Raw genomic sequence first — 25,047 nt, forward strand, 5'->3', positions numbered from 1 at the left:
AAGCAAAGCCTGGATGAGATGCTAGACAGGAGTAAGGGGGACCGGCCCCTTGGCGCCTCACACCATGACAGTTACACATTCAGGCACGAAAACTGGGCCATCATTCTTGCCACGCTAATCAGACAACGAAATGAGATATGCAAATATTTGTCAAAAGTTGACTCACGACAACATTCTCATCAGGCAAAAAGTTAATAAAGAAAATAGGACCCCGCAGAGTCAACCCGGGGCCAGGGCCTATCATTCTGGCTGCCTGACCTATGATACCCCTGGGAACAAACGTCAAGTTCAAGTCTAGGGCTGTCCCCAGAAGGGGACAGACAGGATCCAAGGCTCAGAATGGCCTCAGTTCAAAGGTCAGAGGTTGCCCACGCAAGAGGCAGGGAAGTCACCAGCAATCTAAGATGCTGCACTTGGAGGCCCCATGTCTAGTACATTCTCCAGGGCAGCCTCAAAACCAAGCCACTGGGGCATCCCTGCTGGCGTCATGGGTGGGGGGTATGGGCTGCGTCCCTGGTCAGAGAACTAAGACCCCACACGCTGCAGAGCACCTGAGCACGTGTGCTGCAACTACTGAGCCCACACACTCTAGAGCCCAAGCTGGGCAACCAGAAGAGCCACCGCGGCAAGAGGCCCACACACGGCAACTAGGGAGCAGCCCTCACGGCGGTGACGGCCCAGCACAGCCAAAACTGGATAAAAGAGAGAAAGGAAATAGCCTTTGGCAAGAGGAGTCCAGGGGGGCCCCGCTGGGGTGGGGTGGCACAGCACTGCCCCACTCCCCGTGAATGTTTGCCTTTGCCAAGCTGCTTCACTTCCCAGCCTCTGTCTTCTCATCTGTAAAACGGGCATCACCGCAAAGCTGCCGTGCACACTGGGTGAGAGAAGGCACTCTGAGCACCGCACAGCTGGCCCACTACGGGCATTCAGCACGTGCCAGGGCCCCCTTCCTGGCTCCTGGAGCCTGAGAGCATGAAGATGCTTGTGATGGGCGGGGGAGGTCACAGGGCTGGGCCAGCTCACAGGTATTTATTGAGGGCCTGCTAACAGGGCAGCAGCTGGTGCTGCGTGAAGCCCCCGCCCTCCAGGAGCTCACAGTCCAAAGGGCAATCAGAGAAGAGACAACAGTTTGCCGGGAGCCAGCACGGGATATCCCACCCATGACAAGGTCATGCAGAGAAACCTGACGGGCAAGGCGAGTCAGGCCTCAAGGGGTCCTCTGCCTGAGCACCCACCCCGAAAACAAAATCTGTCTGTTTACTGTCTGCTATACTATACTCTTCTGACATTACAGGGGGCTATCCCCGACCACTTTCCTCTGGAAAAAGCTAACTTAGAGCTCCAATTGGTCTCCTGCATATGAAAGGAATGTCTCAGCTCAGATCCCTCTGATGGCTCTCTAACTTGCCTGACAGGTTCCCCCAGACTTTTACAACTACGCATGTGATTGTTTACAGCCCCTCAACCCCGAGAGGCACGAAGCTTAAAATGTCTTAAAGATATAGAGCGCCTAAGAGCTAAGAATTGTATCAGCGTAGGTTTTCATTGTTGAGTTAATGACTGCCACCAGGCCTCCATATCCTTTATCTTTTAGGCACCTGGGAGGATATTAATCAATGTAATCAGGATGCAGAAATAGGAATATAGTAGTTTTGATGTTAGCAATACTAGACTTTTGAGTTAATGAATTTTCTCTTTGTTATAAATCACTGTACTCCTCTTTCCTTGTTATAAATTGTTGTGTCCTTGCTATGTAAGAATCTAACCTTAATTAGTACTTCCTGAGAGTGGCACCAGACTTTAGTAAGAACAACACTTTTAGGGCAAGTAAGTTTTTTGGTTGACAGACCCTTATCAGAAAAGGGCCATAAAATGCTAATAGGCTTCCTGGCCAGAAGATGATGTAAATCACCTAAGACCTGTGTTTACAGCTAAGTATGCAAAGAGAAAGCCTGGTCTCGATAAGGGTCAGGGCTGCTGACCCTGCATGACTTTGTATTATCCATTGATATCTATGTACAACTAAAAGTATAAAAGCTTTTCCTGGAAAATAAAGGATGGACCAGTTTCTCGGGCCAATTCCTGGAAAGACTGGCTCCCCTGTGTCTTCTTTTCTTTCTTACTCTATTTTCTGGCTGATTCCCATCTGAGGCATAGAGGCTAGCCGTGTCTACTTATTTGCCTGGGCTTCTAAGACCTACACGAGAGGGAGCCCAAGACGGGGCACCCTCCGCTATTCAAGCGGGCACCTGTGGCCTTACGTAGATGGTGCAAGTCCCTTGTCTCAGGGCTTTAGTGGCTTTCTATGTAAACAAAGGAATACAGCCTCTTTCCTCCTCAAAATTTCCCACTACACTATTCTTTCCTAATCTCTCTTTATATCCCTAAATCTATATATCTATCTTGCCACGCCGTCCCCGCTTCGAATTACCCTGGATCCAACCGGGGCTGGTCTCCAACAACAGTTAACACCAGGGCTGAGATAAACCAGGTGCTGCACAAGCTCTATACCCAGAGAGGCAGCCACAAGGGCCTGAGGTCTCCTAGAGACCTACAAGAGCAGGTAAGCAGGAACAGGAGAGCCTGGGAGGGTCAAGGGCACAGAAACGGTTTGTGCAGACCCAGGAGGCAGCAGCAGGTCGACTGCTGGACACTGAGATCAGTCTCTCTCCCTCAGAGAGAGTTCCCTAAACCCAGCCCCTCTGCAGTCTGGGGCCAGGGCTGCTCTCCAAGCTTTAAACCTATCACACGACCTCCCTTAGAAACCATCCTCAGACTTGTAGTCATACACCCAGAACAGCACCACCGTCACACCGACAGTGTGCGGTCAGCCCCATGAGCCTCACCTGTGAGCAATCTGCAAGGGTGAGCTAGGGAGCGAATGAGCAGTCTCTGCACGGATACACGCGTGCCTGGGCTGCAGGCAGCCTGGAGGGCAGGTCCCACAGTCATACAACAAAGATCTGGGTACACGCACAAGAAATGGAGAATGTCCACTTTTGCTGCTGTAAGACGCAGATCAGAGTTCCCGTATCCACAATACAGCTAAATACAGCATCTGATCTCCACAGAGCTGTCATTTGGACTGATTCATCCTGCAGTAAAGACACCTTCCCTTCGCCACGATATTCGTCCATCCATCCATCCACCAAGTGCTTAACCAAGTCCAAAGCAGACAAGAGTGAGCACTAAGACATAGGTCCTAATCAATCTCTGGAGGCTGACACTCCCATTGACCAGCCTGAAACTTTGAGGACCCTGGACAAGACCTACTTGCCCACTCATGGCAAATAGATGGGAAGAAGTGGAAGCAGTGACAGACTTTATTTCCTTGGCTCCAAAGTCACTGCAGACAGTGACTGCAGACGTGAAATTAAAAGACGCTCGCTCCTTGGAAGGAAAGCTATGACAAACCTAGACAGCGTATTAAAAAGCAGAGACAGGAGGGGAGGGAAAGATGGCGGAGGAATAGGACGGGAAGACCACTTTCTCCCTCACGAATTCCTTAAAAGAACATTTCAACGCCGAGCAAACTTCACAAAACAACTTCTGTAGGCTGGCAGAGGACATCAGGCAACCAGAAAAGCAGATCATTGTCTTCAAAAACAGGTAGGAAAAAATATAAAAGACGAAAAAGGAGACAAAGGAGGTGGGGAGGGAGCTCCGTCCCGGGAAGGGAAGCCCGTCCCGGGAAGGGAATTTTAAGAAGAGAGGTTTCCAAACACCAGGAAACACTCCCTGCCGAGTCTGTGGCGAGCCTTGGAAACACAGAGGGCAACATAACAGGAAGGAAAAATAGATAAATAATTAAAACCAACAGATTACAAGCCCACCAGTAACTCCCCCAGCGGAAAAGCAGCACAGACGCCTGCATCCGCCACTGGGAAGTGGGGGCAGGGCAGGGACGCGCGGGAGGCGCGGGCTGCAGAGCTTTGTAAGAATCGGGCAGGAACGCCCCACGCGCAACCAGAACGATCTAACTTGGGCTAGCAAACCAGACTGTGGGATAGCTACCACGCGAAAAGCTCGAACATAAGACACCGCCAGGACCGAGCACAGAACAAAGGACAGAACGGGAAAAGCCGGCTGCAGACCATCCCCCGCCGGGGACAGGCAGCCAGAGTCGTAAGGACTGGAAAGGGGCAATTGCAAACTCGGAGAGACTTTACTTACCTAACTGCAAGCAAGCTCCTTTGCTAAGACTTCTGGGGGTGCTGGACAGTCACAATCTACCGCACGGGGTGCGCCAGCGGCCCGCCCAGAAAGCTGAGCAGCAGCGGCAGAAAAGGTGACAAGCCGCGGCGATCGCGCTCGCCAAACTCCTGAGCTACTTGGACCTGGGAAGGGCACAAAGCGCAGTTCCAGCCGAATCTGTGCCTCTGAGGGCTTCCTGAGCGCCGAACCTGAGCGGCTTGGACCGGGGAAGTGCACGCAGCCTAGGGCCGGCCCCAGACGGTTCCCGGCTGAGCATCCTAGAGCCGGAGCGGTTTGTGCGCCGCGAAAAAGGACAGGTCAAGCCGGGCAGAGATACTGCGTGCACACGACAGTGCTATTTGTTAGCAGCAGCCCCCCTCCCCACAGCACAACTGTGAGCCTAAAAAGCCAGCAAACAGAAGAAGTTAAACAGAGGGAACCACCTTGGAAGTGATCCCACATGGCCCATTACACCAGAAAGGGCCAGATATTTTTAATATTTATAAAATCATTCCTTTTTTTTTTTTTGCTTTTTTTTTCTAACTTTTTTTTAATTGTTAGTCTTCTATTTCTCCTCTAATTTTTATTTCTATAACCTATTATTACTATATTTTTTTGTTTGTTTTTTAAAAAGACTTTTTTTTTTTTTTTAAGGCAAACACCATATACAGTCTTTGGATGGTTGTTGATGGCTTTTTTTTTTTTGATTGTTTGTTTGTTTGTTTGTTTTTTAATAATTCTTTTTCTTTTTTTTTTCTTTCTTTCTTCCTTTTTCCTTCTGCTTCTCTCTAATATTGTATCTTTGAAAATCCAACCTCTACTCTAGATTTTTAATCTTTGCTCTTAGGTTTTTGTGGTCAATTTTGTACATTTAAAAACCCAAACTTCACTATCCCAGTTTACCTGGGAGCGAGATTACTGGCTTGACCACTCTCTCCTCCTCTGGACTCTCCTTTTTCTCCACCAGGTGGCCTCTGTCTCTTTTCTCCCCCATCTCTCCTCTATCCAACTCTGTGAATCTCTGTGTGTTCCAGACGGTGGAGAACACCTAAGGAACAGGTTACTGGCAGGATTTGTCTCGCTCCTACTCATTCCTCTCTCTGATCCTCCTGGTCACCTCTGTCTACTTCCTCCCTCTCCTCTTCCCCGTATAACTCTGTAAATACCTCTGAGCGGTCCAGGCTATAGAGTGCACATAAGGAAGTGACTACTGGCTAGCTTGCTCTCTTCTCTTTTGATCTCACCGCATCTCATTCCAGTTACCTCTAACTACCCCCTCCATCTTCTCTTCTCCTTATAACTCAGTGAACCTCTCTGAGTGTCCCTCAATGTGGAGAAACTTTTCATCTTTAACCTAGATGTTTTATCATCGGTGCTGTATAGATGGAGAAGTCTAGAGGCTACTGTAAAAATAAAACTGAAAACCAGAAGCAGGAAGCTTAAATCCAAAGCCTGAAAACATTAGAGAACTCTTGAATTCAGGGAACATTAAGCAATAGGAGCCCATCTAATGCCTTCATACCTACACCGAAACCAAGTTCCACCCAAGGGCCAACAAATTCCAAAACAAGACATACCACACAAATTCTCCAGCAACACAGGAACACTCCCCTGAGCTTCAATATACAGGCAGCTCAAAATTATCCCCAAACCTTTGATGTCTCGTAATCCATTACGGGTCACTCCATTGCACTCCAGAGAGAAGAAACCCAGCTCCACCCACCAAAACTCCAACACAAGCCTCCCTAACCAGGAAACCTTGACAAGCCACTGATAGAACCCCACCCAAAGTGAGGAAGCTCCATAATAAAGAGAACTCCACAAATTCCCAGAATATAAAAAAGCCACCCCAAACGCAGCAATATAACCAAGATGAAGAGACAGAGGAATACACAGCAGGTAAAGGAACAGGAGAGTTGCCCACCAAACCAAACAAAAGTGGAAGAAATAGGGAATCTACCGGAGAAGGAATTCCGAATATTGATAGTGAAAATGATCCAAAATCTTGAAATCAAAATGGAATCACAGATAAATAGCCTAGAGACAAGGATTGAGAAGATGCAAGAAAGGTTTAACAAGGACCTAGAAGAAATAAAAAAGAGTCAAAATATAATGAATAATGCAATAAATGAGATCAGAAACACTCTGGAGGCAACAATTAGTAGAATAATGGAGGCAGAAGATAGGATTAGTGAAATAGAAGATAGAATGGTAGAAATAAATGAATCAGAGAGGAAACAAGAACAACGAATTAAAAGAAATGAGGACAATCTCAGAGACCTCCAGGACAATATGAAACGCTCCAACATTCGAATTATAGGAGTCCCAGAAGAAGAAGACAGAAAGAAAGATCATGAGAAAATCCTTGAGGAGATAATAGTTGAAAACTTCCCTAAAATGGGGAAGGAAATAATCACCCAAGTCCAAGAAACACAGAGAGTTCCAAATAGGATAAACCCAAGGCGAAACACCCCAAGACACATATTAATCAAATTAACAAAGATCAAACACAAAGAACAAATATTAAAAGCAGCAAGGGAAAAACAACAAATAACACACAAGGGGATTCCCATTAGGATAACAGCTGATCTTTCAATAGAAACTCTTCAGGCCAGGAGGGAATGGCAAGACATACTTAAAGTGATGAAAGACAATAACCTACAGCCCAGAATACTGTACCCAGCAAGGATCTCATTCAAATATGAAGGAGAAATAAAAAGCTTTACAGACAAGCAAAAGCTGAGAGAATTCAGCACCACCAAACCAGCTCTCCAACAAATTCTAAAGGATATTCTCTAGACAGGAAACACGAAAAGGGTGTATAAACTCGAACCCAAAACAATAAAGTAAATGGTAACGGGATCACACTTATCAATAATTACCTTAAACGTAAATGGGTTGAACGCCCCAACCAAAAGACAAAGACTGGCCGAATGGATACAAAAACAAGACCCCTCTATATGCTGCTTACAAGAGACCCACCTCAAAACAAGGGACACATACAGACTGAAAGTGAAGGGCTGGAAAAAGATATACCACGCAAATAGAGACCAAAAGAAAGCAGGAGTGGCAATACTCATATCCGATAAAATAGACTTTAAAACAAAGGCTGTGAAAAGAGACAAAGAAGGCCACTACATAATGATCAAAGGAACAATCCAAGAAGAAGATATAACAATTATAAATATATATGCCCCCAATATAGGAGCCCCGCAATATGTAAGACAAATGCTAACAAGTATGAAAGGGGAAATCAACAATAACACAATAATAGTGGGAGACTTTAATACCCCACTCACACCTATGGACAGATCAACTAAACAGAAAATTAACAAAGAAACGCAAACTTTAAATGATACATTAGATCAGTTAGACCTAATTGAAATCTATAGGACATTTCACCCCAAAACAATGAATTTCACTTTTTTTTCAAGTGCTCATGGAACCTTCTCCAGGATAGATCACATCCTGGGCCATAAATCTAAACTTGATAAATTCAAAAAAATCGAAATCATTCCAAGCATCTTTTCTGACCATAATGCATTAAGATTAGATCTCAATTACAGGAGAAAAACTATTAAAAATTCCAACATATGGAGGTTGAACAACACACTTCTGAATAACCAACAAATCACAGAAGAAATCAAAAAAGAAATTAAAATATGCATAGAAACTAATGAAAATGAAAACACAACAACCCAAAACCTGTGGGACACTATAAAAGCAGTGCTAAGAGGAAAGTTCATAGCAATACAGGCATACCTCAAGAAACAAGAAAAAAGTCAAATAAATAACCTAACTCTGCAACTAAAGCAACTAGAAAAGGAAGAGTTGGAGAACCCCAGAGTTAGTAGAAGGAAAGAAATCTTAAAAATTAGGGCAGAAATAAATGCAAAAGAAACAAAAGAGACCATAGCAAAAATCAACAAAGCCAAAAGCTGGTTCTTTGAAAGGATAAATACAATTGACAAACCATTAGCCAGACTCATCAAGAAGCAAAGAGAGAAAAATCAAATCAATAAAATTAGAAATGAAAATGGAGAGATCACAACAGACAACACAGAAATACAAAGGATCATAAGAGACTACTATCAGCAGTTGTATGCCAATAAAATGGACAACGTGGAAGAAATGGACAAATTCTTAGAAAAGTACAATTATCCAAAACTGAACCAGGAAGAAATAGAAAATCTTAACAGACCCATGACAAGCACAGAAATTGAAATGGTAATCAGAAATCTTCCAGCAAACAAAAGCCCAGGTCCAGACGGCTTCACAGCTGAATTCTACCAAAAATTTCGAGAAGAGCTAACACCTATCCTCCTCAAACTCTTCCAGAAAATTGCAGAGGAAGGTAAACTTCCAAACTCATTCTATGAGGCCACCATCACCCTAATACCAAAACCTGACAAAGATGTCACAAAAAAGGAAAACTACAGGCCAATATCACTGATGAACATAGATGCAAAAATCCTCAACAAAATTCTAGCAATCAGAATCCAACAACACATTAAAAAGATCATACACCATGACCAAGTGGGCTTTATCCCAGGGATGCAAGGATTCTTCAATATCCGCAAATCAATCAATGTAATTCACCACATTAACAAATTGAAAAATAAAAACCATATGATTATCTCAATAGATGCAGAGAAGGCCTTTGACAAAATTCAACATCCATTTATGATAAAAACTCTCCAGAAAGCAGGAATAGAAGGAACATACCTCAACATAATAAAAGCTATATATGACAAACCCACAGCAAACATTATCCTCAATGGTGAAAAATTGAAAGCATTTCCCCTAAAGTCAGGAACAAGACAAGGGTGTCCACTTTCACCGCTACTATTCAACATAGTTCTGGAAGTTTTGGCCACAGCAATCAGAGCAGAAAAAGAAATAAAAGGAATCCAAATTGGAAAAGAAGAAGTAAAACTCTCACTGTTTGCAGATGACATGATCCTCTACATGGAAAACCCTAAAGACTCCACCAGAAAATTACTAGAGCTAATCAATGAATATAGTAAAGTTGCAGGATATAAAATCAACACACAGAAATCCCTTGCATTCCTATACACGAATAATGAGAAAGTAGAAAAAGAAATTAAGGAAACAATTCCATTCACCATTGCAACGAAAAGAATAAAATACTTAGGAATATATCTACCTAAAGAAACTAAAGACCTATATATAGAAAACTATAAAACACTGATGAAAGAAATCAAAGAGGACACTAATAGATGGAGAAATATACCATGTTCATGGATCGGAAGAATCAATATAGTGAAAATGAGTATACTACCCAAAGCAATTTACAAATTCAATGCAATCCCTATCAAGCTACCAGCCACATTTTTCACAGAACTAGAACAAATAATTTCAAGATTTGTATGGAAATACAAAAAACCTCGAATAGCCAAAGCAATCTTGAGAAAGAAGAATGGAACTGGAGGAATCAACTTGCCTGACTTCAGGCTCTACTACAAAGCCACAGTCATCAAGACAGTATGGTACTGGCACAAAGACAGACATAGATCAATGGAACAAAATAGAAAGCCCAGAGATAAATCCACACACATATGGACACCTTATCTTTGACAAAGGAGGCAAGAATATACAATGGAGTAAAGACAATCTCTTTAACAAGTGGTGCTGGGAAAACTGGTCAACCACTTGTAAAAGAATGAAACTAGATCACTTTCTATCACCGTACACAAAAATAAACTCAAAATGGATTAAAGATCTAAATGTAAGATCAGAAACTATAAAACTCCTAGAGGAGAACATAGGCAAAACACTCTCAGACATAAATCACAGCAGGATCCTCTATGATCCACCTCCCAGAATTCTGGAAATAAAAGCAAAAATAAACAAATGGGATCTAATTAAAATTAAAAGCTTCTGTACAACAAAGGAAAATATAAGCAAGGTGAAAAGACAGCCTTCTGAATGGGAGAAAATAATAGCAACTGAAACAACTGACAAACAACTAATCTCAAAAATATACAAGCAACTTCTGCAGCTCAATTCCAGAAAAATAAACGACCCAATCAAAAAATGGGCCAAAGAACTAAGTAGACATTTCTCCAAAGAAGACATACGGATGGCTAACAAACACATGAAAAGATGTTCAACATCACTCATTATTAGAGAAATTCAAATCAAAACCACAATGAGGTACCACTTCACACCAGTCAGAATGGCTGCGATCCAAAAATCTGCAAGCAATAAATGCTGGAGAGGGTGTGGAGAAAAGGGAACCCTCCTACACTGTTGGTGGGAATGCAAACTAGTACAGCCACTATGGAGAACAGTGTGGAGATTCCTTAAAAAATTGCAAATAGAACTACCTTATGACCCAGCAATCCCACTTCTGGGCATACACACCGAGGAAACCAGAATTGAAAGAGACACATGTACTCCAATGTTCATCGCAGCACTGTTTACAATAGCCAGGACATGGAAACAACCTAGATGTCCATCAGCAGATGAATGGATAAGAAAGCTGTGGTACGTATACACAATGGAGTATTACTCAGCCGTTAAAAAGAATTCATTTGAATCAGTTCTGATGAGATGGGTGAAACTGGAGCCAATTATACAGAGTGAAGTAAGCCAGAAAGAAAAACACCAATACAGTATACTAACACATATATATGGAATTTAGGAAGATGGCAATGACGACCCTGTATGCAAGACAGGAAAAAAGACACAGATGTGTATACCAGACTTTTGGACTCAGAGGGAGAGGGAGAGGGTGGGATGATTTGGGAGAATGGGAATTATAACATGTATACTGTCATGTAAGAATTGAATCGCCAGTCCATGTCTGGCATAGGGTGCAGCTTGCTTGGGGCTGGTGCATGGGGATGACCCAGAGAGATGTTGTGGGGAGGGAGGTGGGAGGGGGGGTTCATGTTTGGGAACGCATGTAAGAATTAAAGATTTTAAAATTTAAAAAAAATAAAAAATTTAAAAAAAAAAAAGCAGAGACATTCTTTTGCCAACAAAGGTCCATATAGTCTAAGGTAATGTTTTCCAGTAGTCCTGTATGGATGTGAGATTTGGACCATAAAGAAGGCTGAGCACTAAGGAATTGATGCTTTCAAATTGTGGTGCTGGAGAAGACTCTTGAGAGTCCCTCGGACTGCAAGAAGATCAAACTAGTCAATGCTAAAGGAAATCAACCCTGAATATTTGTTAGAAGGACTGATGATGAGGCTGAAGGTTCAATACTTTGGCCATCTGATGCAAAGAGACAACTCACTGGAAAAGACCCTGATGCTGGGAACGGGTGAAGGGAAAAGGAGAAAGGCGCAGCAGAGGGTGAGGTGGTTAGATAGCATCACTGACTCAGCGGACAGGAATCTGAGCAAACTCCTGGAGATAGTGAAGGACAAAGGAGTCCTGTGGTGCATTCCATGGTACTGCAGAGAGTCGGGCATGCTGAGCAACTGAACAGCAGCAACAAAAGGAAGTGTGAACACCTTTGGCTTGCTCAGTTTCACTGTGGTAGACAGAGACACTCAGAAATCATCCTGCTGGACTAAGCTCAGAGGTGAACACACTCAATGAATGAAGGCACATGGTAAACAGACCTTCTCCCTATCAAAGGACATTTAGTGGAAAGTCTGGAGCAGCCCATCTCCCCTCCCTGCTCCTGCTCCCCGTACACAACTGCTCAGAACAACAGTGACACAGAGCCACCAGGCCAAGACGGCGGTGCCCCTTGACAAAGTCAGGTCCCAGCTCGCAGCGGGGAAGGGAGCCTGGATTCTGGCCCCACGGCTGACCGTTCAGCATCTGCCAAACCCCAGTTTGGGAGGATTCTCCATGTTCTTCGATGTAGACAGTGAATTGCTTTGCATCTTTGGTTTGGTTTACCAAAGCAAACATAACTGTGAGCCAAAGTGGTCCGAAGATGACAGGGAGCGCAGCCTAAGCTGAACTCAAAGGACCTCTTGCTTGAGGATGACTAAGCAACCCAGCGTGAGTCAGGGCTGGACTCCAGCACCAGACTGCTGCAGCGGGGGACCCAGAAAACTCCAGACAAGCTGTCACCTCTTTCTGCATCCCAGTTTTCCCAACTGGAAAATGGGGATCACAACAGTATCCATATTACAGGACTGCTGTTTCAATTTAACAAACAAACAATGATGGGGCTTCCCTGGTGGCTCAGAGGCAAAGTTTCTGCCCGCCAATGCAGGAGACACGGGTTCGATCCCTGGTCAGGGTAAATCCCACACACTGCAGGGACAGTTAAGCCCATACACCAGAACTACTGAGCCTGCGCCCTGGAGCCTGGGAGCCACAACTACTGAGCCTGAACATTCTAGAGCCTGCGCTCAGCAAAAAAAGGATCCCTAGAGAGTGGCCTGCCTGTGCTCTCCACAATCAGAGGAAAGCCCACTCAGGAATGAAGACCCAACACAGCCATATGAATACAGAAATAAAGCTATTAACAAAAAAAGACGTATAAAAGGCTCAGAATATGTCCTTCAAACAGGGAGGCGCTGGATGGATTCCTCAGCTGGGACAAGGGAATGAGCGATGACCCCTGGTGGGAGGGAAAGGCATGCAGTCCTGAACCAGCGCCTGTGCTACAGGGGGCATCAAGTTTCAGGTGGAAAATCTCCTAAGGACAGCAAGCCATCCATCCATCATCCACGTCTGACCTTCCAGGTGGCACCGACAGTACTCCCCGGAGGCAGACAACAGGGCTTCCGTGGAGAGATGGGGCTCCCTGCAGCTGCGGCCCTAGGTGAACAGGCTGCTGCAGAAACCGAGGCAGGCAAGCCCCTCGCAAGCAGGACCCAGGCCCAAGCTGGGATCGGTCTGCGCTGACAACAGCATCCCTCGTTCCCTCACAACTCCCACGGCCACGCCCAGGGTTTGAGGAGCCTGGGGCTTCCCACAAGGCTGACTCAGCCTCTGATGACTTAGTTGAAGGGAGCCCTGTTCCTTGAAGGCTTCCCTCGTGGCTCAGTGGTAAAGAATCCAGCTGCAGTGCAGAAGATGTGCGTTGGATCCCCGGGTCGGGAAGATCCCCTGGAGGAGGAAGTGGCAACCCACTCCAATATTCTTGCCTAGAAAATCCCATGGACAGAGGAGCCTGGTGGGCCACAGTCCATGCGGTTGCAAGAGCTGGACACAACTGAGTGACTAAACCACTATACACACATAGTTTTACATATATATTACACACATACACACACACATATATAACGGCAACTAACACTGTAAACAAACACTGTACACCAACTACACTTCAATCTTTAAAAATAAATTTTTTTAAAAAGATAATCCACGTCCTATTTACAGTCTTGATGTTGAGTCCAACGATTATTAGGCTGATGAATTCCAATTCTCCTTATATTGACCACTTTGTAAAAAAAAAAAGGCAACACTCACAACTGATAGGAAGCTAAACTAATGAGAACAAAAAGTCCCAGCCAATTCTTAAATAGGGAAGTAAACAAAATGCAAAGGGGAGACATCTGCAAATCTTTATTGGTATCTGTCGTCCTCTGGTGGTCGGCCTCAAGAAGTGTCCACGTCAGAAAATCCTGGAAACTGTATTTTACAGATAGTCCCCCTACCCATCATTCAGGCCAAAGCGCTCATCCCATGGGACTTCCCCAGCATTCGAGCACGTCCTGCTACTCTGCTCCCCACGCCACGGGTGTATGTGAAGCGTGAGGATGCTAAAGAAAGGATAACTCCAACCCGTGTAGAACAAGATGAGCTTACGACCCTGCTCCCTCGGGACACATAACACGCATCTGAAAGACAGACAGCTGGCACGGAGGCGCCCTGTCTTCACCTCTCCAGCACCACTCTCTGTGTGAAGAGATGACTGGACCTCCCTGGTGGCCCAGGGGCTAGGACTCCACACTCCCAGTGAAGAGGGCCCAGGTCTGATCCCTGGTCAGGGAGCCAGAGGGGCTTCCCAAGTGGCTCAGCAGTAAAGAACTCGACTGCAATGCAGGAGATTTGGGTTCGATCCCTGGGTTGGGAAGATCCCCTGGAGAAGGAAATGGCAGCTCACTCCAGCATTCTTGCCTGGAGAATCCCATGGACAGAGGAGCCTGGTGGGCTGCAGTCTGTGGGGTCACAGCTGAGCATGCATGCAGGGAGCTAGATACCACGAGCTGCAACTAAGACCCAGAACAGCCAGATAAAAAATTTTTTGAAGTGCCAAGAGAATAAACATCCAGCAACTTCGGTTTACCAGTTCCAACAGAACACACATTTGTGGGTAGCACATATCTTCAAAACATTACTCCAGGGAACCCATTTCCTCCTCTCTATTCCACCCTCTTTATGCCACACTGTTTGAAGGGGCAGAGGTCTCACCATGCTCATTATCACAGCGTTTCCGCCTCCTTCCAAACCTATTCATTTCAGTCCCCACCCTGAAGCTCTTAGACTCACACGGCCCTACAGAGATGCCCCTTATTCTAGCCTACTGCTGGAAGAGAGCTGGCTCTGCAGTAGGCTGTATGCTTCTGGCCTCTCCCGACACACCCCTGCCTGGGGAGGTTTTTCTATTATGTGATGTTGATTCAGTGAGCGGCTGCTTTTCTCAAGAATATTCCGCAGCTCCCATTAACTACTAAATCACAGGGGAACTGATCATCACTGTGTTCAGAGTCTCTGTCGTAGAATGGGTGAGTTGGCGGATGATGGATGAGCGGATGTTCGTGCGTGCTAAGGCACTTCAGTCGTGTCCGCCTCTTTGTGACCCCGTGGACTGTAGCCCACCAGGCTCCTCTGTCCATGGGGTTCTCCAGGTAAGAATGCTGGAGTGGCTTGCCATGCCCTCCTCTCGGGGATCTTCCCGACCCAGGGATTAAACGTGCGTCTCGCGTCTCCTGCACTGGCAGGTGGGTTCCTTCCCACTAGCACCACCTTCCTTCCTTCTTTCTCCCTCTCCCCCTTCCTTCCACCCACGCGTGTACTCATACATATACCTATCCACCGACACACTCATGCACTCACCTGTCCATTCATCTGTCCATCTGTTCATTCCTTCATCCACCCACCCACCCATCCTCTCATCCATCCCTCCATCCATCCATCCTCCCACCCACCCACTTATTTACCTCCCACCTTTTCACTCATCTGGGCTTTCCAGGTGGTGGAATTAAACAGACAAAAATCTGATAGCTTCATAGTGCTAAGCGTAAGTGTTAGTCACTCAGTCGTGTCTGACTCTTTGCAACTCCATGAACTACAGCCCACCAGGCTCCTCTGTCCATGGGGATTCTCCAGCAAGCATACTCCAGCCACACCCTCCCCTAGGGGATTTTCCTGACCCAGGGATTGAACCCAGGTCTCCTGCATTGCAGGCGGATTCTTTACCATCTGAGTAGTAGCCACAGAAATTAAAATTACGAATATAAGAGGACTGAGTGAGCTTCACCACAGGGAAGGGAGTCACAACATCTGGTTCGAGGTCAACAGAGCAGATAGGATGTCAGTTACACTCTGAAATGAGCTCCCCAGACCTGGCCCATGTCTGAGGCACACTAGCATGGTGCTACAGGGCTGGATGCAGGAACTAGACACTGGGGAAGAGAACCCGTGTCGGGGATATTTCTGGGGATGGCTTCCCTGGTAGCTCAGCTGCTAAAGAATCCACCTGCAATGCAGGAGACCCCAGTTCGATTCCTGGGTTGGAAAGATAACCTGGAGAAGGATAGGCTACCCATTCCAGTATTCTTGAGCTTCCCTGGTGGCTCAGACAGTAAAGAATCTGCCTGCAATGTGGGAGACCTGGCTTCAATCCCTGGGTTGGGAAGATTCCCCTGGAGGAGGACATGGCACCTCACTCCGGTATTCTTGACTGAAGTATCCCCATGGACAGAGGAGCCTGGCGGGCTGCAGTCCATGGGGTCACAGAGAGTTGGACACGACTGAGCACAGACATCAGAACCTGGGGGGAGTGAACACCCCAAGACCAGACCAGAGAGCAGCAGGAGCCCAAAGCCCGCTCTGCCTCGTGCTCACCCAAGTGACGGCACCACCTCACCCTCGTGGATCAACAGCCGCCTCCATCCCAGGAGACTCAGCAGCCCCCAGCCTCCTCCTCTTTGCTGTTCCTATCCCCCATGAACCATCAGAAGGTCTTGGAAAGGTCGTTCGAGGACACAGGGCCCCAGACTCCCATCAGTAGAGAAGAGGGGCTCTTGGAAAGGCTTCCCTGGTGGCCCCGTGATACAGACCAAAGGAGACCAGGCAGGAGTCGCACGTTCAGTCCCGGGGCCGGGAAGACCCCCTGGAGAAGGACACGGCAGCCCAGTCCAGCATTCCTGCCTGGGAAACCCCAGGGACAGCGGAGCCCGGTGGGCTACGTCCACGAGGCTGCAAAAAGCTGGACGTGACTAGCAGACTAAACGACGACAACTCCCTGAACAAGAACCACCACAATCAAAGGCAGCGTAGCGGATGCCCACCTCAGACAGATTCCTTTACCTCCTCAGTTTCCCCATATGTAACATGAGGAGATGGCTGGGGCCCTCTCAGAGTTGTTTGAGGAGAAATGAGTTAAGCCCTGTGAAGCATGTATCATGGGCATGGCTTATAGGAAGCAAGGGGTTTGGGGGGCATTGCTTTTATTTATTTGGCTGTGCCAGGTCCTAGCTATGGCATGTGGGATCTTTGCTCTCCACTGCAGCATGCAAACTCTTAGTCATGTGAGATCTAGTTCCCCGACCAGAGATCAAACCCAGTCCCCTGCACTGGGAGCTCAGAGACCTAGCCACTGGACCACCAGAGAGGTTCCAACACCTGTCTGTTCTGGGCAGCCACTCTCCAAGTGTGGCTCTGGACCAGTCACTGCAGCATCACCTGGGGCCTTGGTGGAAAGGCAGATTCTCGGGCCCCATCCGCTGCGGCACCAGGAACCCTGAGGGTGGGCCCCAGCTGCGGAGTAACACCTACTTAAAGGATGAGGGAGACTCTTCTGAAAGTGGGGACCAGCTTGTCTTACGCTAAAATATTGTTGTTGTTGCCAAGACTGACTATTCACAACCCCACACACTGCAGCACAACAGGCTTCCCTGTCCCTCTCCCAGAGTTTGCCCAAGTTCACGCCCATTGCATCAGGGATGCTATCCAACCACCTCATCCTAAAATGCTAAAATACTACTTCCCTGCAAAATCAAGCCAAAACTCTGAGCTCAATCTCACGTGTGTTTCTCACTCCTCCTCTGCCTCCCAACTCAGTGACTTTCCCTAGATTCCTTCCTCCTTCAGAAAAGGCTCCCCAGCATCCCCCTCTACTTCAGCTGCAGAATTCAATCCATGCGCCCTCCCCAATCCCTGCCAAATGTCTTAGCCTCCTTCCCTCTAGTCCCTGCTAATAATTTAATCGGACATGGCATCTGGGGGCACAAATGACAGCATGGCTACTGCAGCAAGTCTTCAAGAGACGACCCGAAAGGACCGAGAAACGTGACGGGAATGAGAGACACCGTGGGGGGGGGGGGGAAGACAGCTGGGCAGAGTTTCAAAGCAGCAGGCACGCCCGGCCTCGAGCAAACAGGGCGCTGCAGCGACAGTTTTCTAACACAGGAATGAGCGTCGGAGAGAGAGGCCCATTCTCTGCTCATCAGCAAGTGCAGGGCAAGCAGGACCGTCTGAGGCTTCCCCTGAGACAGCATCTGCCCCGCGGCTGAGCCGTGAGGGAGGAGGAGCTGCCAAGAGAGGCAAGGTCATTCTCATCCAAGAGGCTCGCGGTGAGATCGCAATGGCCCGGGTCCGTCAGGGACAACACACCAGCAGCATCTGGACCCCTCGGGGCGGAGCCCATCCAGCTCTGCAACGGGCCTCCGCTCACCTGCGAAACCTGCCTCCCGCACAGGGCAGGTGCCGGCTCATCACCGCTGCGGCACATCACTCACACGTCCTCACTCAGGCTGCAGTATGATCAGAAGGCCCATTTTACAGATGGAGAAAGTGAGGCTTAAAGAGGGCTACCAGGACTTCCCTGGCGGCTCAGAGGTTAAGAATCCACCTGCCAGTACAAGAGACTCAGGTTTGACCCCTGGTCTGGGAAGATCCCGCGTGCCAAGGAGCAGCTAAGCCCGTGCCCCACCACTCCGTCGCATGTGGGATCTTCCCAGCCAGCACGCTGGAGCCAAGGAGCCTACTCAGGCCACTGCTGAGCCCAAGCGCTGCAACGGCTGACGCCTGCTCACCTAGAGCTGATGCTCAGAAACAAGAGAAGCCACCGCAATGAAAACCCCATACATTGAAACAAGAGAAAGCCTATATGCAGCAACAAAGACCCAGTGCAGTCAAAAATAATAAATACATTAAAATTAATTAAAAAAAATTTTTAAGTTGATTCTCTCCCAAAAGCACCCCTCCAGTGCCCCATCTCCACCACCCTATGCCAGCCACCCTGGGAGTCCACCACTGGCCTGGGTGAGCTGACCGGCCCCTGGCAGTACAGACATCCTTCCCACAGCATCGCCCGCTCCAGCACGGGGCTTCCAGAGCACCTTGACAGCCACGAGCCAGTGTGTGGCTTTAATATTCAGCAGCACGCCCCTCCGAGGGGCCCAGAGGCTACTGCGATCGAGCTCTCGTGCAGCCACAGCGGCCGTCACAGCACCAGGGAGCCCTGAGCAGACTTCGGCCCCATCTTCTCTACAGTGCAATCCTAGGTGCATCTGCTTTCTCAGCTTTTGCCTCCTGGGGTCTGAGAAGTGGCTGAAACGGTGTCTATCCCAGACGCGGGAGAAGTATTTATTTATTAGCATCTGACAGCACGGGCTCTTTGTTGCTATGTGCAGGCTTTCTCTCGCGGCAGTGACTGGCGGCTCCTCTCCAGCTGTGGTGCTCTCCCTGCAGCGGCTCCTCTCGGTGCGGGGCACAGGCTCTGGGCGCAGGGGCTTCAGCAGCCGTAGCTCCCAGGCTCTAGAGCGCAGGCTCGATCATTGTGGCACCGGGCTTAGTTGCCCCGAGGCATGTGGGAGCTTTCCGGAGCAGGGATCCAACTCACATCTCCTGCACGGGCAGGCTGATTCTTCGCCGCTGGCCCACCAGGAGAGGTACCAGGTTGGCCAAAGGGCCTTTCAGGTATTTGTGTAACATCGTACAGAGTGAACTTCTCAGCCAGCCCAATTTTCCCTCTGCGCTTTGCTGCTGGACCTGCGCCTTGGAGTCACTCCTGGGCCCACATCCTGAGGTTCTCCTGGAGCCTCACCAACTCAGCTGGTTCGGCTGAGACCTGCCGGGCCACTCCAGACCTGGGTCTTCAGAAACATGCACCTCACCCACTTTAAAGAGCCAGCGAGAATAAGCATAGAAGAGCACCCACAAGCAGGCCAGCAGTCACCAGCTCAGGACTGATGTCACAGCTGCACCCACGGAGGGGAAGAGCACCACGGGGGAGGAGCATGGCCAGGCAGGCTTGTGAGCCACACAGATCCAGCAGAAGGGAGGAAGGGAAGGTTTTCCTGCTATTCCTGACGCCAGGCCTGGGGTCAAGTGAACGGAACTTATCCCTTCTCAGTGGAGAAGCCGAGCGCCAGCCACACGTGGATATGCACTGGTATCTCAATGCTCCGTCCAGCTTCCCCCTGCTCAGTGGAGCCTAAGAGAGGAAAGAAACGGGGAGGAACCAGACAGCAGGCAGCGCTGCACTCTGAAGAGGAGGCAGCTTGTGGCGCGCTCTCTCCTGGCTGCTGTTTCCAAGTCAGAGTGGAGCAGGGGTGGGGCAAGGGGGGGTGGGATTGGCTCCTGGAGGTCTGACCTCATGGTCCTGCCTGCGACAGTGAGGGTCACATGCCAAACAGACGTGCGCACTCAACACTCCCCGATGGACTCAGCCACGACACGCAGGCTGCTATCCACTAGTCAGCTCTTAGCTGCTTTTCCAGAAGATGTGCTCCTTCCGAAGGACCTGTTCTCCAGGCGCCCACCTTTAGTGGCCTGGTGCTGTAAGGACCGGGCTCTACCCACTGTGGGTTTTTAATTACATGTGTGCATGTAATCCACAGCACACATGCTGATGTAGAGGGATGGTGAAAAGGCTGCAGAAAGTTCTCTGTGTAGAGCTTACTGGCACACACCAGCATTTAACCAGCAACCCAAGCCACCTTGCGCCCACTGTGGCTCAAGAAGCTCAGCTCCTGACATTGTTACCCAGCTCTGGATCACGTGGAGAGCAAACACTGAGAGAAACTAGTCAGTTACCTTCATAGAGCCCATGGCTTGGAAAGTCACAGCGAGTCTGGAAGGGGTCAGCGCCGCCAGCATCGCATTGAATCTCGCACTCTTGTCCTTAATGGGGGAGTGGTACTGCCCATCTGGAGCCACGGAACCGAACCTGCAGTGGGGCAGGGAGTGGAAAAGAGAGGTGGGGTGAGCGTAGGAGGAGGACATCGTGCCTGGAAATGAAGGCAGGTGGCTCCCACAGGCACACACAGGGAAGTCACACAGGGCTGCCCGTCCTGGAACCACCCTCCCAAGACAGCAGAGTAGGGGGCAGGACAAGTGCCTCCCCAGGAGATGCTGAGAGAGGCTAAGTCACGGAAAGCAAAAGCCGACATCCTGCCACTACCATTCTGCGACTCAGTGGTGGCCCCAGACAAAGAAAGGCATGAGGGCTGCCACCGTTAACCCAACTCTGGAGCCTGGTAGTCAGTCCACGATTTTGTTGTTGAGATATAAATCAATACACCATAAACGTCATCCTTTTAAACTGTTCAACGGTCTTCAGTATATTCACAAAGTTGTACAACCATGACTACTATCCGGTTCCTAAACACTTCATCACCCCAAAAGAAACCCCATGCCATTAGCACTCACATCCCAGATTCCCTACCCTTTCGGGCCTGGCAGCTATTCACCTATTTCCGAACTCTCTGGATCTAACTCCGGACGTTTCGCATAAGCAGTGTCGCGCACAGCGTGCCCCTCGTGCTGGGTCCTCACTGCTGTGCGCAGGCCTCCTCCAGCTGCGGCGGGTGGGGCCCCTCTCTGGCTGCGGTGCACAGGCCTCTCTGCAGGGGCTTCCCCGGTTGCAGAGCACAGGGGCGAGACCGAGGGCTCAGTAGCTGCGGCACATGGGCTCCGCTGCCCCGTGGCAGGTGGGATCTTCCCGGACCAAGGATCGAACCCACGTCCCCAGAATTGGCAGCCGGATCCTTTACCACTGGGCTACCGGGAAGTCTGACTTTAAACTTGAAGAGCTGACAAGCTCTTTTCCCAATTGACACCACCAGTTTACATCCCCACCAGCAACAGATGAGGGCTCAAATTTCTCTAAGTCTTTGCCAACACTTGTTATCATCTGTCTCTTTTATTATAGCCATGAAGTGAGTACAAACTGGTACTTCATTGTGGGGTTTTAACTGGCATTTCCTTACTGACATTGATATTGAGCATCGTTACATGTACTTATTAGCCATCTTCTGTATCTTCTTTGGATAAATGTCTGTTCCCATTTTTGCCCATTTTTTTGTTGGGTCATTTGTCTTTTTACAGTTGAGCTGTAATATGGTTCCTTTTATAGTCTGGATATTAGGTTCTTATACATGATTCTTTTATATTTTCTCCCATTCTGTGGATGTCTTTTCACGTTCTTCATACCCTCCTTTGCTGCAGAAGGTTTTCAAATTTGGATGAAGCCCAGGTTATCTATTTTTGCTTTGGTGCTCTGTGCTTTTGCGGTCACATCTCATAAATCATTGCCTGAATAAGGTCACAAAGATTTACGCCTGTGTTTTCTATGAGTTTTATAGCTTTAGCTCTTATATTTAGAGCTGCGATCCATCTTCTGTTAATTTTTGTACATCATATGTGGTAAAGGTCCAAGTTCATATATTTGCATATGGATATCCAGATGTTCTAGCACCATTTGTTGAGAAGACCTTTCTTTCCCCATTAAATTATCTTGTCACCCTTTTGCTGAATATCAACCGACCATAAATACTAGAATTCATCTCTAGATCCTCTATTCTATTCCATTCTCCATACGTCTAGCCTTATGCCCACACCACAGAGACCTAGTAACTGTAGGTTTGTAGTAATTTTTCAGATCAGGAAGCTGAGTCCTCCCACTTTGTCTTTCATTATCAGGAGTATTTCGGCTACTCTGAGTGTCTTGCATTTCCATCTGAATTTTAGGACCAGCTTCTCAATTCCTTCAAAAAAAGGCAGCTGAAATTTTGATAAGGATTTCACTGAATCTGTATATCTATTTACAAACCCATTTTTGATCAAGTGATAAACCAACACCCACAAGTGTGTTGCCTCTGCTGTTTCGTAGTATTTGGGGGGCTATACCAATGGAGTAGCTTTCAATCAAATCTTATCAAAGAATGTTCTATACACTCTCATACCTTCTACAGACCTTGGAGCCCTCTATCGTTTTTCTTTCTGATTGAATCTGACTTTCTAATCTGCATTGGATAAATGCTAAACCAGTTGGTTGAAGCTCTGATAGAGGACTGTCCAATCCACTAAGATCCCATTTGGGTGAGAGACAGGGCACATCTACAGCTTCTCTTCCCTCTTCCCTGTCTCTGAGAGTCGAGCAATGCTGGTAAGGGACGGGAAACGAGCAGGGAAGGCTGCTGGTCCCCAGACCTGCTGGCATGGGCACTGGTTGTTTCTGAGGAGGCCTGGGGGCTTCATCACCTACTAGGATACCTACAACATGCTCCTGTTGTTTACATTTTGTGCGTGTGTGCTTAGTCACTCAGTCATGTCCATCTCTTTGCAAGCCCATGGACTGTGTCCCGCCAGGCTCCTCTGTCCCTGGGATTCTCCAGGCAAGAATACTGGTGTGGGTTGCCATTTCCTCCTCCAGGGTATACTCTTCACCGAGGGATTGAATCAGGTCACCTGTGTAGCAGGCAGATTCTTTACTGTCTGAGATACAAGGGAAACCACTGTTTCGATTTTATTCTCCTACCAATTCACGAGGGGAAGAAAGTTAACAAACAGAATTTGGTTCATTTTAAGTTTGTTTCACCCATTATTTTATTTAAACTTTTTATATCTATGACATACATTTGCTGGCAAGAACTTGAAGGCAACAGAAAAGAGTAAAATGTTCAAGGAAAATCTATAGGAAAGCAGGGAGCAAGACTGATGGCTTGCCTTTTCACAGATTTAAATATCACTGCAGTTCAGCATTTTTACTGGATGCATAGAAAGATGCTGAGAAAAGTAAAAGTGATTGGTGTCTCTTAGGCTGCATTCAGCATTGTGAACGCCTGGGCTCCGCACCTGGAATGCACTTGTGGAAGTGCATTCACCTCACTGGAAGGCACCTTGATCTCACTGAGGGATGCTGGGAACTGACACTAAACACTTGCGACATTGGGCTTCTCTGGTGGCTCAGCGGTAAAAAAATCTGCCTGCCAAGCAGGAGATGTGAGTTCAGTCCCTGGGTCAAGAAGATGCCCTGGGGAAGGAAATGGCAACCCACTCCAGTATTTTTGTGTGGAAAATCCCACAGACAGAGGATCCTGACAGGCTACAGTTCATGCGGTTGCAAAAGAGCTGGATAAGACTTAGCAACTAAACAGCAACAACCTATGACATTATTCACCCAATCAGCTCAGTTCAGTCACTCAGTCGTGCCCAGCTCTTTGCGACCCCATGAACCATAGCACGCCAGACCTCCCTGTCCATCACCAGCTCCTGGAGTTCACCCAAACTCATGTCTATTGAGTCGGTGATGCCATCCAACCATCTCATCCCCGGTCGTCCCCTTCTCCTCCTGCCCTCAATCTTTCCCAGCATCAGGGTCTTTTCCAGTGAGTCAGCTCTTTGCATTAGGTGGCCAAAGTATTGGAGTTTCAGCTTCAACATCAGTCCCTCCAATGAACACCCAGGACTGATCTCCTTTAGGATGGACTGGTTGGATCTCCTTGCAGTCCAAGGGACTCTCAAGAGTCTTCTCCAACACCACAGTTCAAAACCATCAGTTCTTTGGCACTCAACTTTCTTTATAGTCCACCTCTCACATCCATACACAACCACTGGAAAAACCATAGCCTTGACTAGACGGACCTTTGTTGACAAAGTAATGTCTCTGCTTTTGAATATGCTATCTAGGTTGGTCATAACTTTCCTTCTGAGGAGTAAGCATCTTCTAATTTCATGGCTGCAATCACCATCTGCAGTGATTTTGGAGCCCAAAAAAATAAAGTCTGACACTGTTTCCACTGCTTCCCCATCTATTTGCCATGAAGTGATGGGACCAGATGCCATGGTCTTCATTTTCTGAATGGTGAGCTTTAAGCCAACTTTTTCACTCTCCTCTTTCACTTTCAAGAGGCTCTTTAGTTCTTCTTCACTTTCTGCCATAAGGGTGGTGTCATCTGCATATCTGAGGTTATTGATATTTCTCCCAGCAATCTTGTTTCCAGCTTGTGCTTCTTCCAGCCCAGCGTTTCTCATGATGTCCTCTGCATATAAGTTAAATAAGCAGGGTGACAATATACAGCTTTGACTTACTCCTTTTCCTATGTGGAACCAGCCTGTTGTTCCATGTCCAGTTCTAACTGTTGCTTCCTGACCTGTATACAGGTTTCTCAAGAGGCAGGTCAGGTGGTCTGGTATTCCCATCTCTTTCAGAATTTTCCACAGTACTAGTTATAATAGCCTCCAAAGCTGAAAGAGGGTACCTTATCTCCTGCCATCCACAAAGGAGGCAATAACACTGTTTTATGATGGCCAAAAAAAAAAAAAAATTAAGGGAAATAACCTAAATACCCAACAATAAGGGACTGATTATATAACTTACAGATAATTTATTTAACAGCTTATGATGGCAATATTAAAAATGGTAATGCCTACGTGTATTTCAGGCTTCCTTGCTGG

At 47.6% G+C, this 25,047-nt stretch overlaps 1 protein-coding gene across 1 annotated transcript in view; it reads right to left on the bottom strand.

Annotated features, from left to right (window-relative positions):
• The window catches only part of ACOXL (acyl-CoA oxidase-like), a 269,160-nt gene that overhangs the window by 232,029 nt on the left and 12,084 nt on the right, over positions 1-25,047 (bottom strand). The window contains exon 7 of the mRNA XM_018054699.1: positions 20,404-20,536. Coding sequence (XP_017910188.1) covers positions 20,404-20,536 — 133 coding nt within the window. The remainder of the gene's footprint in view (positions 1-20,403; positions 20,537-25,047) is intronic.

This window comes from Capra hircus, chromosome 11 (assembly GCF_001704415.2).
Source record: "Capra hircus breed San Clemente chromosome 11, ASM170441v1, whole genome shotgun sequence".
NCBI lineage: Eukaryota > Metazoa > Chordata > Mammalia > Artiodactyla > Bovidae > Capra > Capra hircus.